This window comes from Ptiloglossa arizonensis, chromosome 4 (genome assembly GCF_051014685.1).
Source record: "Ptiloglossa arizonensis isolate GNS036 chromosome 4, iyPtiAriz1_principal, whole genome shotgun sequence".
Lineage (NCBI taxonomy): Eukaryota > Metazoa > Arthropoda > Insecta > Hymenoptera > Colletidae > Ptiloglossa > Ptiloglossa arizonensis.
The window spans coordinates 19,282,275-19,297,044 of NC_135051.1; the positions used below are offsets into that span (position 1 = coordinate 19,282,275).

Consider the following 14,770-nt stretch of genomic DNA (forward strand, 5'->3'; position numbering starts at 1 on the left):
TCAATGACATGCAAAGAAGGAATATTTACCATTGTCAATACAATGAAATGTACATTTGGATCTGTATGACAAGATTGTTTCATTGTATGGTCTTGATGGATTAAGATATTTCTTTCTTAATGTTTTACCGTGTTGTTTATACCTGTCATGTCTTTAGACTTGTATAGAAATTATACATACAATTTATTTTAGTAGCTTCTTAAAACACGGATTGTTAAACTCAAGCATTAGGTGATTATTTGCAAGTTTTATTTTTGTTACAACAATAAATATATTGTATTTTCTTAAACTTATTGATTGAAAAAATAGGATTAATGTATATTTACAATACAATACTACGTGAATATAACATAAATTATAACATTGTTTACAATGTTAAAGAATAGCTGAGATATGTTTTCTTACAACATACTGAAACACTATTCTTTAAAAATAGTACGTTTATACACTGATAATGTAGAATGGAAGAAACAAAACAGTGTGTAGAGTTGTGCGTGTCAGTCTTTGCTATTAATCTCCACAGGATTTATTACTTTTCGTAAAAGTGTGTGTAAATAATTGTTAAAGAATACTGCATCTTGAAAGCACTTATAATACTCAATATGACTATTTTTTTTTTTGTTCGATACAACCTTTTCCAATAGTATTTATAATACATTCGAAAATTTAATATCTACTTCGATTAACAACATTACTGAGAAGGCACGAAATATCTGCTCCAACAATCGTGGATTGATTAGCATAGTAAGGCTGAGGAGGGTTTCCTCCATTGTTGTATTTCATTTGGACGGCAGTTTCGTAATCAGGTGCAGGTCTATATGATGGAAGTAAGGCACGTAGGTTATTTATATCCGTAGAAGACACGGACACCACAGGGGGATATGGTGATGTTGAAAGATCATTGTAACTTGTCCACCGCGTATGACCTTCCGCGTTTCGGTTATCTAGGTTTACAGACACTGCATGATCTCCTGAATCATTTGTGTCACTGTCCTAAAATATGACGCGAAGTTTTTATATGATCGCGTCTTAGGCATAATAGATTCAACAAACGAAATTATACTTACAAAATACCCATTAGCCGATCGTTCCAGTGGACGAAATTCTTGATGCTGCATGTAAAATGTGTGCTGTGCTATGCATAAGCGCCACACATATTTTGCATTGCGCGATTCATTGAATATGAACTGCTTTGCATCTTCACTCTCAGCCTGACATTCTATTCTAAATGTCTTTTTGTGATTAATGACATTACTTATGTCTTTCCATCTAAGATACAGACAGTTTTACATTACATTTATTGATACAATATTTTTAAATATTCTATAAAATAATTACCTGCAGAATTGTGTTGTTTGTATGCTTGGATAAACTATCATAATTCCATTAATGGAAATGCCAAGTATTACTTCATTGTTGCCATTGTCCTACAAGTTAACAGATGCAAATTTTTAGCACTATTATGTTAAAAGACATGATAAGGACTTACCTTAGTGGAGAATGTTTCATTGCCATAACCCTCTAACTGCATAACAATAGAAATATATAATTCCTCCGATGCAGCTTGAGTAACACCAATCAGATTCTTATATTGGCATACAGCAGTATGCAAAAGAGAATCTAAACCCCCAGGATCTGCCTGAATAACATCCTAATGAAGAAAATGAAAATAAAATAAAAAAATGAATCAAACAACTATAAATTAAAAGTTTTTTAGTGTCTCCTTAACTACCTTAGGGAATACTGTACACTGTTGTAAGCATTCCAGTGTATGCCTTTCAACATCATAATTACCAAATTCAGCTTGCATTGAATAACTCGCTAAAAGAGTAGCTTGTCTAGAATTGCAATGGAATCTCCCTTCCATTACATCACTTTTTAACTGAAGATAGTAATGATACCTTAACATAGAGTATTTGAAAATTAATAATAATGAAATGTGAAGTACCAATATTATAGTTTAATAATGTCTACCTTGTCATTTCATCTTGAATTAGCTGCACATCTGTTACATAGTACATGACTCTCAAATAGAGACTAAAATTTTTGGCCTCCTTTTCAAGTTGTTTCTTTAGTGGTTTATCTACATCTACCCATCTTGGAGATGGAGAATCATGTCTAGAAATATAACGCAGACCAAAGAATTCTGGTTGCCCTAAGCCTAAACGTTGAGTGACATTGTCCAAGCATTCTTGACCAAGGCTGTCAATGCTCAGTGTACACTCTATGGTGGTTGTGTCCAATAACTCAACACAAATTACATACTGGTTTTTTGACACCACATTATACTGCCGACTTTTCTTCAGATGAAATTTAAACGGCATTTTAACAACACAGTTGATCGAAAATTGGTTTAAAATAACAAAATTGTTTAAGTTCACTACTTTATACTTTTGTCACTGGCACATCACATCTATACAAAGCAATTGAAAAATTTTTGATTAAGATACGTTACAAAGTATAGTAATTCAACAATAATGGAACAACAGTGAAATAATTATACACTGTTATAACAGAAGAGTGACGCAGTCAAGATCTACTGTTATAACAGCCGTTTGAAGAAAGTAAATATCGTATGGCTATGAACAGATACCAAAATATTTCGCATTCCATGGTACTTTTACTTTTAAATGAAATACATGTGCATACACGTACTGTGTACATTCCACTCTGCCGAGCATGAGAAATGTATTATTTTTCCCGATTAACGAATCGAAAGCATTTCTAACCTCGTTTCTCGCGTCATTAAAGCTAGTTACAAGTTTGTGGTACCCAGTTCTCCCAGCGAACGCTTTCAAATATTAAAATTAAAACGAAATAAAAAATAACCGTTGAAAAACTACAAAGATTAGATTAATTATTTAATATATATAAGGAGAACATATTGGTACGGTTACGAATAAAATTAAAGTCTGTTTCACTGGAACTGTAGTGTTTTTTTAAAGGCTATTTAACTAGGTGCCATACATTTCCTTTAATTGTATGACATTAACCGGTGATATTGTTTTGTGATAAAGTCAGTGTCAATTGTGTTCATGTTTCTGTATTTTGTTTATATTGTTAAGTAATTAAGAGTATCTAACTTAATTAAGTAACACTATTAGACGCGGCTATTGAAAAAATTCCCTAGATACATTTTTATAAGTCTTATCCAAATTCTTCGCATGTATTATCTACAGAGTGACTAATATGCTTATCAAAATTGATTGCATGTAATTTAACGCAAATACCGTTATCGCGCCTTATCTAAAACAAAAAAAAAAATATCACGATAAGTAAGTGACGTGTACGAAATCTAATTTGCTAAAAATTTGGTGTCTTCCCTATACGCTACTTGATAGCAAACTTTCAAGCATCTGGTCATAAATGAATAATTCACACACTTTTACGAAGAAAACATATAAGATAAATAACTGAATTCCTGGCATTTAATGTAATAAATATATTTCGTAACAATTGATAAATTATAATTTCGATACACGTATTTTGACATGTGTGTTAAACAATGTAACGCTCAACATTTTTACGTATATTTTTTATAAAACATTCTCTTATTAATTAAACGAATTTTTGCGCGTCCATTTTAAATAGAGTAAAATTGCGTAGCCGTGGAAGACTGCATTTCTATTTGGCCCATTTTGAACTGTAGTCGATGCAGCCATCGTAAAAGTGTGGCGTTCGATTCGCGGCGAGACGAAGCAAAGTGATCCGCCATTTTGTTAGGCGGGAAATCTCGGCAATTTTGTAAACGCACCTGCAGATGTCCTGGTAGCTGAGTACAGAGAAATCTCTTATTAAAATAATTTAAAAACAGTGTTGGGCGTAGTTTTATTCGGAAAATTATCTTGAATAAATATTTATTCAAAATTATTCAAATCTATATCAAACCTGAATATGATGCGAATATAAAATGGGACTCCATAGTGGTAACAATTTGCTCAACAAAATGGACCCGCATTCAAGGAGAGCTTCCAGTAGACTTAAGAAATGCAAATTCACCATTTCAGCCAGCTACGAATAGAAATTTTTTTATTTAGAATATAAATATTTTTTCATGTGGCAAAATACTCTCGGAAGACTTACGACTCTTGAATACCCAACCAGTTGCAGTATGCAAGGCGTTATTTTGCCCCAGAACTCCAGTAATATATTCATTGTGATGTTGTGACCCTCACTGTTCGATAAATTGTTCTTTGATAACTCTTCCAGATACATTGTCCATAACTGAACAGATAAACGTGATACTCTTCGTGAAAAATCTCCGTTGTAGACGTAAAATTATCCCTTTTTCTTAACCGTTTCGCTTGAAATGATATCGCAAAAGTGTGTATTCACCTGGCAGAGTATGAATGCATGGAACAACGAGGACATATGAAGAACCGATGCCTTGGATTGTTCAGGGAACCCGGAAAATATTACTTGTACGTGATCTGCTACGTGGCAGGATACATCCTGAGGTATTGGTTGTGCCATTGATATTGGCAGCCCATGACTCTGAGTGTTATTGTTACCAGCATACATTGCCGTGTGTGTAAGGGAACCCAACAGGAGCCAGGACAGTAGTCTGATATGTCCTATGCAATCGACGTACTCGCGAGCTCTAAAAAACAAACACTAATCATTCTATTACGAATAAAAATTAAATCCAAAGACGAACTTAATATACTTTTCGGACACAAGTACTAAACTTGGAGTGATGAGCATATTAAGACAGATTTTGGTAGCCAGTGAAATGAAATACTCAGTTGGATCACACTTTGCAGTGTATCGAGTGTTTCACTATATTCCCAAAAGACTAACAAGATATTACAACCGAATCAGACTTGACACAAGACTAGAATTTAATTTTATCCCCATCTGTTGCGACACGTTGAATTAAAATAAATTAAGAGTGTACACTGTTTATAGAATGTTGCAATATTGTAAGGTGTACGTAACTTAACATCTATGCTGTGTACCTAAGTTTCTAAGATCCCCAGGAGTCCGAAGTTAATGGTACACTGATGGTATTAATCTTACTTGGCTAGTTTAAAAAAGAGTATTTACCCTTGCGGTATCATAGAAGGGGCGCTGTTAAGCCACGGGAGATAACGAAGCACCGCTTTGTTCTCCGTGTTATTGCCTCTCGTAATTTCCAGCGCCACGTATTGCGCAAGACCACACTTCAATATACCACCTAACGTGTCCTCGTTCAATCCTGCTTGCATGCCTTTGCTGTAACTCTAAGCAATCGAAGTTCATACAATTTACATAGGAACTCGTTTTTTAGGGCACAGTGTACCGAGGAAAATTTGGACCATTCCTTGGGTCACGGGGAAACAGAAGTACACAGACTACCGTCATTGTTACCTTCACTTTGCTGAGGGTGTGAAAATCGGCTAAAAAGTCCAGGACGTCCGGCAGCTGGTTTCTCAAGGACTCGGAGGCATTCGTGTTGTATATCGGTGACGTGTCCGTGTGAATGTTCTCCAGTGCGATCGTGTTGGGTAACGATCCTCCGATGTCCTAAATAATCAACACTCTGGGAGTCACACCATGTTTCGAATTCATATTATGCACGCGATGTGCAGCCCACTTACCTGAAGCACGAAGTGCAATAGTAAAAGGAAGTTAGAGTCCGGTATGGTGGTCTTAAATTTGATGGCTTGAACCAGTTCAAACACTATGGTCCTACCGAAGAAGTGTTTGTCTCTGTCACGCGTAAACCCTCTGTGACAGAGGTAGCACAAGTCGGTCAGGTAACTATATTTTATTGTCGAGTTCTGAATGGCGAAGCTCAGCACTTTCGCAAACGGATCCATCATGCCCTGTAAACGTATATTTGTACTTCAGTACACTTTTATGGCGATTTGATTTTAAGCGGAAGAATCAGGATGGTCTTTAATAGTGGTCGATGAATTTTCATAATGAAACGAACCACGGTCATAAAACTGAAACTCGTCGTAGAACTACGTCGTAAATCTCTCACGAACGATGCCAGAATGGCTGCTCATAATTGAAAATAAATTGTTATTATGCTGGACCAGAGCTGCGAATAAATCTTACGCGGTTTAATGTCTCCTCGAAAGTGGCAACGATTGGCGTTATAATGATAATGATCGCGAACAACGGCAACGCGTTATTTACGATTTGACAAAGTCGATAAATAACTGACCTTCGATTGTTGAATCCCTGGAACCTTCAATAAAGAAATCATAATTCTTAACAACGGTGTGGTGTCCTCGATGGAGGTGAGCATCAGCACGAGCCTTCGAAAGAGGCCATCAAATTGGGCCAAGAGACCGTTCCAGGTTGTTGCACCTGTACCCAGACCTGCTTCCAATGGCAAACAGTCTAAGTAGCACGCTATATTGTATAGTATCACAGGAAGTCGTTCGGTTGGCAAAGATTTCTTTGCGTTTAGGGCCTGAAACGAATACAGTCGAAACTAAAGCGCATGTACTCGATACTAATCAGTTTGTATTACTTTCAGGTCTTCCCTGATGGCTTTTGGATACGGTCGCAATTGATGAAGAGTGTGTATTTCAAGCTGGTGAGTATCAGTATTCTAGTGAGTTAAGTAGTAAGACTGAAAAAAGTACGAGAAGGTAATTGGTGTCAAACCTACTGCTGAGTCCAGTGTAGTTGGTTAATTATGAAACCATCACTGATCTGAGCATGAAGCTGATTCTACTGACTCTGGAGCTAGTGGAAACCTACTGCTGGTACCGTGTCCACTGTAGCTGATCCATGAAGCATCTTTGTGTCAAGCAAATGCTTTACATTACCTCGAGTACTAGTTGCAAAGGTGCAATTGGATTGAGTTCGTTGAAATCGACTAGGGCCTGAGCAACGCTCTTGAAAAACTGCATCCTCGTGGATTCTGAAAGGCAAACAACACGGATAGATCAACGAACTGTATGGTTGTTCCAGTCCTCAGAGACAGAGTAAAGCCATAGAATATACCGTTCAAGTGCGTTTGGAACATCTGCATGAATACACCATTGGGTGCCAATTGGTGAAGAACACAACGGAGGAACTGATGTGCCACGCTAATCGCACCACCTGGCAAGTGCATGTTAGTCTCGCTTTGCCAAGGGTACATCGCGTTCAGTGCCACTCTGTGAATGATCCAAGAAATGATATTAAAAGGGAATATCTTAGAATTTTATTAAGTGCAATGTTCAACTGACTTTGTCACGACTCTCAGAATCTCTGGCAGAAGAGGCGCAGCCAAGGATGGCTCACGATGAACAAATGTACCCAGGTTGATGATGCAAAGACCAAGTTCTTCGTCAGAATATTCTTCTCTTATTGTTCCACATTCTGAACATCTGCAATATGTATAAGTTATAGTTATATGGAAAACGAACCTCTCGTGTCACAATCTCGGGACAACTACCTCTCGTAAATACAATCGTCTCCAATACGAAACAAGCTCTGCTTCAAATTGAAATCGGCATGATAGGCTTGTTGCGAGGCAGCATCGAAATTGAGCTGTAATTGGAGACCAGACCTAGAAATTGGGCGAGAATAGTAACAGATGTTGTTGGCCGGGCTTTGAAATAGCGTACCAGGATTCCGTGCGACTTGTGCCGGGTAAATCTTGCGCATTGATGACACTTTTTCGAGGTCTGTCACGCTGAATGCGAACGTGATCTTTTGCCTTTGATCTTCGATCGTGGTCGAAGGCTCGAGAGGGATAATCTGGGGGCTCCATTGTTGGAGGTGGCGATTCCAAGGCTACCTGCTTGATCAGCCTTCTTGGACTTGCTGATCTACTCGAGTGTATCTCGTTGGATGTTGGCACTAATGATGCTGACTGAAAAATCAAATAACATACTTAGACATGTGAGGTGTTTGTTGTCATCGGTTGTTGAAAGCTTTGAAACGTGTTAGCTAACACCACATTTCACTTCAGCAGTACCTGGTCCAACTCTTAAAAAACTTAAATTTATTCCTTATGAAACATACCAAGTTTTCGGATGTCGTGCTATCCTGTTTTACTGGCACTGATCCATCAGCTTTGCTTTCATTGCCATTCCCATTGCTGTATTTATTGGAATCTGAAATGTCGAATGAGATATTAGTTATACCCAGAAAGTTATAACTTTGATGACTGAATTGAAAGATTTGGTACCTTCAATTTCGTGGACACCAAGCGCTTGGCGTACATGTTCGACCAGGCTAGTGAAGTCTCTGTGCGGCCCAATTGGTAACAGTCGTTCAGGCATTGGGAATTCCAGCTGAGAGATGCTTCTGGGACTCGTAATTTCACTGGATATGCAAGTCTCGCTGTCCTGATCGAACGAGGAATCTGGTAAACATAACATTAATTCTATCAGATTAAGGTACGATTCATACCAGATCATTTACGTAATTACTGATCACTTTGAGCGTCACTCACTGACTGTCAAGACGTCCATCTTTGATAGAGGCGACTCTGGTGATCCATACGCATCTTCACAACGCAAGATACGTTGAGTGGGTCGTGGACCTACGAAATCAATGTGTTCGTATTGTCACTCACGAACTACTAAACATGTACTTGGTGAAAGAAATATGTTAAGTTACTTCGGATTAATTGTGTCAATCAACAGCTACATATGTTATTTACTATTCATTACTGGAGTTATTTGAGCTTACATCGAATTACTATATTCCTCCCACTGGATGTAACAATTGAAAACGTTTACCTGCAGGACGAGTCGTTGTACCAATTGGTAGTAAACGTTCAACAGTTGGGGTCGTTAAGAGATGAGGAGCATCGTTCCAGCCAGGATGCTGACCATTTTCTGTGCTTGTGACTTGAGACGAGATCGAACTGACTGCTGGCGAACTTGACTGGTCGCTACTTGTAACTGTGACCACCTGACCAGGTGACACCGGTGATGCTATAGTCACAGGTTGCTCTATCCGTTTCTGTCTACCTAAATGCTTGGAATTCGGCGAGTCCGAGTTACTGGAGGCTGTGGCTGTTGTCTTCTCTTTTGGTGGTTCATGTCTACAACATGGTTACGTACAACTTAATATTCCAGTCTCTCAAAAGCATCTTAACCACTTGGTTCGGTTGCAAGACATTACCTTTGAATTTGAGATGTTCCAGTGGCAATAGCAAAAGCACCAGACAGTCCAAAGGGTCTTGAAGTTGCAGCGTCTCCATTAAAGACTACTTGCACAATGACGTTTTTCTCTTGAGCCGCTTTCTCCGGCGCTGGCTTCTCCGTTATCGTTTTCTCTAGAATTCCCTTTTCTGATGCTGCTTTGTCCGGCATTGTTTCAGAGAGAACTCTAGCCACGGAACTGTACTTCTGGAAATCCGGCTGTCCACCTAGGAACGTGTTTGTCACCATCATCTTTACTCCCTCGTGTACGCTCCACTTCTTCTGAGGTCCAGCTTTCGTACTCTGCTTTGTATAGAAATTATCAGTTCGCATCGTTAGATGGCAGATTATGGTCAGAGAGTGGCATTGTAGATATCTACAAAGTCAAGCAGATACCTGATGAGAATCGTCTTCGCTCCCCAGGAACCAAGTAGGCCTTGTAATGTCCGTTTTCTTATTGGTGTTCTGAGTATTCCACTCCATTTTGGTCACGACGTCAATCGTGGTTGTGGTTCTCGGTCCATGTAAGGACACGCTTCTGGTGACAGCAGCTGGGCTTTCTTCCAATTCGCCGAGCGAGCCACCACTGCTGCCATGTAACGTGCTGTCAGATTTTGGGCTCTCGGGTATTGCGGCCAGCTCGGACTCCGTATCATCCGCATTGATCGAGTAGCTTTGCAGAGCATTCACAATAGCGGAAATTATAACAAGCAGCTACTAATATAAGCACAGGCACGTGTGATGTACTCTCTGGGTCCTGGGCTACTATTGTTATGATACTTTGGGATGCTTTAGCGTTGGTACTATCTTGTGAATGCAACATTTAAAGGGTTTATGATGGGTCTGCTAGTTCCACTATTTCACTATTTTCATATATTTTCTATCGATGTACGAAATACTAGTTTATGATAACAACTATCAACATTCTTGCTCTTTGGATCTTGGATGAGGTTGTTGTGAATGTTCAAAAAGTTCTAGGATTCCCACTGCTTTACTTTCTGTTAGATTACAGGGTTTAATAAAACTGTCAGTCTTTCTATTTCCCAGGTTTCGAACAATGTCATCAAAATCATTTCAAGAGGTCTAGGGGCTGCTAGTTTCATTTCAGTAACGTTTTCCTCATTATAGTCATATGAGATTTGGAAAAATGGGACCAATGAAAAGTCCATGATAGTGCAGATCCATAAATGTGTCGATGAAAAAACATTCCAAACTAAAGTAGCCTAGTGCTCTACCTTCTCCAGGAGAATCTAGGGGTTATCATCTAAAATGCAGTGGAATAAGGTACAGGTATAAATAAAATGACCTGGAATGCTTGTTAGTGTAACGACACGATGGTGCACTTTCTTCCCAGTGAGTCTCCATTTGACCATGCGTTGCTCCTGGACTACGCTGATGTACCGAGATTAGGGGAGTCCTTATTGGCGGACTCTCAGTGTTCATTTCTCCCATATTGCTGGCCCCTAAGTCATGGTCTACACCAAGAGAGGGTTGAGATACGTCTAAAGTTGAGAAAAATATTTTCTGAGGACATCTGTTACCGTTAAGGCAATATCTTTTATTAGAAGTGCTTCATTTAGTTGTCTAATGTTACCACGTGATCTGGAAGGTGGAGCACCCATGACCACCGTAGCCGGGATCCTCTTACACTGGTGATGCTGCATATCCAGTGTGTTCAACACAATCTTGATCAACACCTGCAGCTGATTGCACCATGGCTGTTGCCCATACTGACACTGGACAAAATTTTTCATTCATGCACACAAATCGAGAACAATGAGGATCATTTTAGAAGACATCTCACCTTGTAGAGTATGACAAGAAGGGACATCAACCATGAACGCCTGTTTTGAGGCTCAAGGTACCAGAGGCTGTAAGTTGGTGCTTGATGGTCTGAGGAAGGTATACCTTGCGGTGGACATGGACAGTGTTGCAAAATGGCCAGAACTGGAGGTGTCATGACCCATCCCATTACGTGATTCTGGTCCAGAAGTTGAGGAAGGTTCGCAATGAATACGTTGAACACGGGTGATACCCTGCAACGAATTGTGTCACCATGTTTGTTAGAATTTAGACGGCATCCGATTTAACAGATGGTTACTGATGAAGTTTTTTACCGTAAGCGCTGAGGAGATGTATGAAAAGTACGTTCAGTTTGGTTGTACCCTAACAAAAGGTACAAGTGGCGTAGCACGATCCCTTGCGTTTTCGACAGTGGTTTTTCGTCCGTTGGATAGGCCTAAGGATTTGATGTTTGCAGTTAATAACAATGATATTTTTCGATTCGAAAAATGCTCATCAATGTACCTGATCCTGTCTGGAAAGAAACTGCATCAAAAGGAATACCAGCAAATGCATCGTCTCTTTGTCAGCCTCTTCGAAATCAACGATTTTGTGGGTGCATCCTGGTAACGCGCTAGCATCGTCGACCATGTTAAGCGAATGGACGTGACCATCTGTAATAGTTAGTGATATTAAAGTGTGTTCTTGTTCCATGTGAGTTCAGTGAAAACGCGAAATTCATTCTACAAAATATCAGCGAATAAAATCTGGAAAAAATCTCAATACCATTACCATATGATAAAAAGGTAAGTATATATCAGTATATATAATAAGTTTCCTTAGCATATAATTTATCGTTCAATGTCAACGATCATGCCCAAGCAAAGCACGTATTCACTGACATCAAAGTAGTTTAAGCACAATAAATCATGTTACTTTACAACAATGATACGCGAACTTTATTACATTTACATTATAATTGGATGAAAATCAAGTGGCCGTTCAAAGTCACTTAAACTGTTATGAATCATCATCTTTGGAATAATTCCAGACTTACATCAGTTTAAAAGATAGAATTTTAGAACTGAATGGCCATTTACTGTTCACCCGATTATTATAGCGTTTATAGTATTCGCAATGCATATTAGAAACTTTATTAATTTAACTAAGAAATCTACACATACATTCTATACACTATGTGCCAACTAACGAATTCATGCTACGCACTACTCTAAAGTTTAGACTACGTAGCGGTAAATCCTACTCGAAAGAGGAGGAACAAAATGTTTCCAAAGACAATTAATTTGCTTTGTCTTTAAATCAAACTCCATCATCGACAAATAATTATAGCGCAAGACCCATGTCACGCAAAACCCAAGTCCCAAACAATTTTTCTCCCCAGAGCAATGATGATCTTCCAGGTTACCCTGTAGATACAAAGGTGGCCAAAAGCAAAAACTGTCACGAAAGGCTGATCAACGATCAGACTTACCACAGGTTCCACATCGAACACACACGTATCCTTCGACATCCTCAAAAACATGATTACGGATCGCATATACAGAGGAGACGGGGGAAACATTTACGCGTAACACATATGGAATGCCACGTCTAAGACTACGGCAGACACTCTACTCTACCTGTTATACTGTTATTAGGTGGGGTGGACCCCAGCAACTGACCCAGTCCGAATCTGGAGCTCTTGCGCTTCAGGATAGGCGCCGAGTATTGCCGGCTGTACACCTTTTCCTTTTCTGCGCGGCGCAGGGAGTGGAACAAGTCAGAGACACGTGTACGGTCAAGGTGTGAAGTAGATCAGCGGTTTCAGACGACGTACTAGCATTCATTTGACTCTATGGCTACGTGGACCAGGCCAGAAAGTGTACGGGAACCCTTAAAGGATCGGGATGCCTCGTGCCTCTGACGGCACAATTCGTAGTACCCAGGGTCTACGAATTCTGGAAATAATCTTCCAATCGCAACGACATCTATTACCCGATTCCTTTAAAGGTTAACTCGATACTAACATAGTTCTCACGACGTGGTAGATCTACGATCTAGCCTGATGTTATTTCTAGTTCTGCAAGGGATATTGGCTGGTTGAGATCTAGTTATAATCGGTTCTCCAGTTAAACGAGCAAGTTAAATTTTCCCTCAGACTGCTATGGTTCGTGTAACCGCACAATGAGCGATATTGGGATTTCTGAGCACTAGCGTGGTATAGATCACGTTATGATCTATTTTTTCACAGCACGTTTCTTTTACCTGGTTTGGTGTCCTGTCGAGGAATCATCGACGCGGGTGCAGACATAGTGCGTTTATAGGGCCACTTGGTACCGAAACTTGCACTCAGAGTCTTTATCGAGTTGGTCCCACTACCATCCGATTGTGACAAAGCTTCCTGCGCTCTGTGCAACTTTTTCATGAAGATTTCGCTATTCAAGTCTGTATTTCGAAGATCTGCGAAACAGATTAGTATGCCATAACTATCTATTGAGTGACAACTACTTAAGACTAGAGTTAATTAGACATCTTACCACGTAGATAGGGTATATCCCCGGATCTCTCCAAATTTATCTGAGCCTCAAGGAACAGAGCGTCGAAGCGATTCAAGAAAAACTCCCAGGTGAGAATATGCCTGTCGCTGAGGCTGTTGTGAAGCTGGTACAGCGATTGTAATACCATTGGTCGATCCACTATCACCAGATCGAATTGTGTCTCCAAGCAGAGGATCAATGACTGGAAAATATTTGAGCTTGACGGAGAATGTTAGTACAATATTTCAACAGATTCGTGCTAATCCTTACCCTCATAGCGGTGTCGTGAATGGTACCAAGATACAAAGTGGCCCTCTGAGCGACGTACACGTTGTTGTCGTCCATACTGGCGATCAAATAGCAGAATGCATTCGCCAATGCAGCCTGCAGGCTCATGACGTTCCGCAGTGGAGTGGAATCCATGAATCTCGCGATCAGAGTGACCCTTTCGACTGTTCGGTATGAATAAACGAAAGACTCAATCCGGACTCATGTTATAGTTCGGTGGACCAACTATAGTCGGAGTGAAATTAATTGGTCTGGGAAATTAATTAATGTTAGTTCTCCATACCTGCCACAAATCGAACACGCCAGTCCGAATTATGGAATACTTCCTGAATCAGACACCAGAAAGTGTCAGTTCCGGATGGTAACGTTATACAGTGTAGCAACAATGGCACAGTGACTTGCGCTATGTGTGAATGCTCTGCGTTGAGAAGCTCCCATAGACTGTAGACCGTAATTTGTCGAATTAATTATTGTTCGAACGGTCGATCGAAGTTTGAACATTTTTCACTCACTTCTTTATGAGTAGATTCTCCTGCCACCATATGAAAAATCCTTTGTAATCCTTCACCGCTATGTTGAACGCGTCACCGTAGAGGCACATCACGTTCAAACATTGAAGCATGTAGTAGAGAATGTCTGGTTTCTCGATCGTCATGATCTCCTGGCGCAGGAATGGAAATTGATTAATTAAATCTTCCCAGAATCGAACCTCCTTCTACACGCAACGGTCTGCGAATACTTTCATCGTGAAGATCCTGTATCCCACCTTCAGAAGTTTGTGTATGTATTGAAGTTGCTCAGGGAGGTCCTCGATGTTGAATCTGAACTTCCCCACGGAGGTGTGCCAGAAATCGTCCGTTTCGTTTTCTGGGCTGAGATTCACCGGTTGATCGTTCTCTCCAATTAGTCGCGGTTTCGCCACGCTCACGGTCGCGGTTGCTGAAACAGACATCCCGCGTAATGAGTCACGAGCTACGCTAAACTCGTTAGAGGCTGTTCTCTAATGCCCCGAAGTGGAACGAGTCCCTGTGCGGTCAGACGCGCGGTCACACGTCGATCGATGAGCCTCTTTTATTCATC

At 39.9% G+C, this 14,770-nt stretch overlaps 2 protein-coding genes across 8 annotated transcripts in view; both read right to left on the bottom strand.

Annotated features, from left to right (window-relative positions):
- Nucleotides 1-2: 2 nt before the first annotated feature.
- On the bottom strand, nt 3-2,957 carry Pez (protein tyrosine phosphatase non-receptor pez). 4 transcript variants are annotated; one of them, XM_076310244.1, is made up of 7 exons: nt 2,730-2,957; nt 1,975-2,413; nt 1,733-1,901; nt 1,490-1,651; nt 1,339-1,427; nt 1,068-1,269; nt 4-993 (listed from the first exon to the last, which is right to left on the bottom strand). In XM_076310244.1, the coding sequence occupies exons 2-7, from the start codon at nt 2,322-2,324 to the stop codon at nt 667-669; spliced, it is 1,299 nt and encodes a 432-aa protein (XP_076166359.1). In that variant the 5' UTR covers nt 2,325-2,413; nt 2,730-2,957; the 3' UTR covers nt 4-666. The 4 variants fall into 4 exon arrangements, with proteins under 4 accessions (XP_076166360.1, XP_076166359.1, XP_076166358.1 ...); XM_076310243.1 differs by having other exon boundaries at nt 2,594-2,957; XM_076310242.1 differs by having other exon boundaries at nt 2,656-2,956.
- A 468-nt stretch (nt 2,958-3,425) lies between these two features.
- The window catches only part of Unc79 (UNC-79 domain-containing protein), a 62,319-nt gene continuing 50,974 nt past the window's right edge, over nt 3,426-14,770 (bottom strand). For 3 of the 4 annotated variants that reach the window (XM_076310234.1, XM_076310235.1, XM_076310236.1), the window contains 31 exons: nt 14,457-14,629; nt 14,203-14,351; nt 13,974-14,131; nt 13,673-13,854; nt 13,403-13,604; nt 13,131-13,325; nt 12,506-12,619; nt 11,391-11,539; nt 11,201-11,322; nt 10,888-11,119; nt 10,678-10,819; nt 10,390-10,585; nt 9,480-9,756; nt 9,064-9,389; nt 8,676-8,983; nt 8,387-8,476; nt 8,120-8,296; nt 7,954-8,045; nt 7,554-7,801; nt 7,382-7,495; nt 7,173-7,313; nt 6,946-7,100; nt 6,768-6,862; nt 6,155-6,406; nt 5,580-5,807; nt 5,350-5,505; nt 5,047-5,222; nt 4,336-4,600; nt 4,084-4,224; nt 3,889-4,011; nt 3,426-3,772 (listed from right to left, as the gene is read on the bottom strand). In XM_076310234.1, the coding sequence (XP_076166349.1) occupies nt 3,584-3,772; nt 3,889-4,011; nt 4,084-4,224; nt 4,336-4,600; nt 5,047-5,222; nt 5,350-5,505; nt 5,580-5,807; nt 6,155-6,406; nt 6,768-6,862; nt 6,946-7,100; nt 7,173-7,313; nt 7,382-7,495; nt 7,554-7,801; nt 7,954-8,045; nt 8,120-8,296; nt 8,387-8,476; nt 8,676-8,983; nt 9,064-9,389; nt 9,480-9,756; nt 10,390-10,585; nt 10,678-10,819; nt 10,888-11,119; nt 11,201-11,322; nt 11,391-11,539; nt 12,506-12,619; nt 13,131-13,325; nt 13,403-13,604; nt 13,673-13,854; nt 13,974-14,131; nt 14,203-14,351; nt 14,457-14,629 (5,567 nt within the window). In that variant the 3' untranslated portion in view covers nt 3,426-3,583. The remainder of the gene's footprint in view (nt 3,773-3,888; nt 4,012-4,083; nt 4,225-4,335; nt 4,601-5,046; nt 5,223-5,349; nt 5,506-5,579; nt 5,808-6,154; nt 6,407-6,767; nt 6,863-6,945; nt 7,101-7,172; nt 7,314-7,381; nt 7,496-7,553; nt 7,802-7,953; nt 8,046-8,119; nt 8,297-8,386; nt 8,477-8,675; nt 8,984-9,063; nt 9,390-9,479; nt 9,757-10,389; nt 10,586-10,677; nt 10,820-10,887; nt 11,120-11,200; nt 11,323-11,390; nt 11,540-12,505; nt 12,620-13,130; nt 13,326-13,402; nt 13,605-13,672; nt 13,855-13,973; nt 14,132-14,202; nt 14,352-14,456; nt 14,630-14,770) is intronic. The other variant, XM_076310238.1, reaches the window with a different exon arrangement.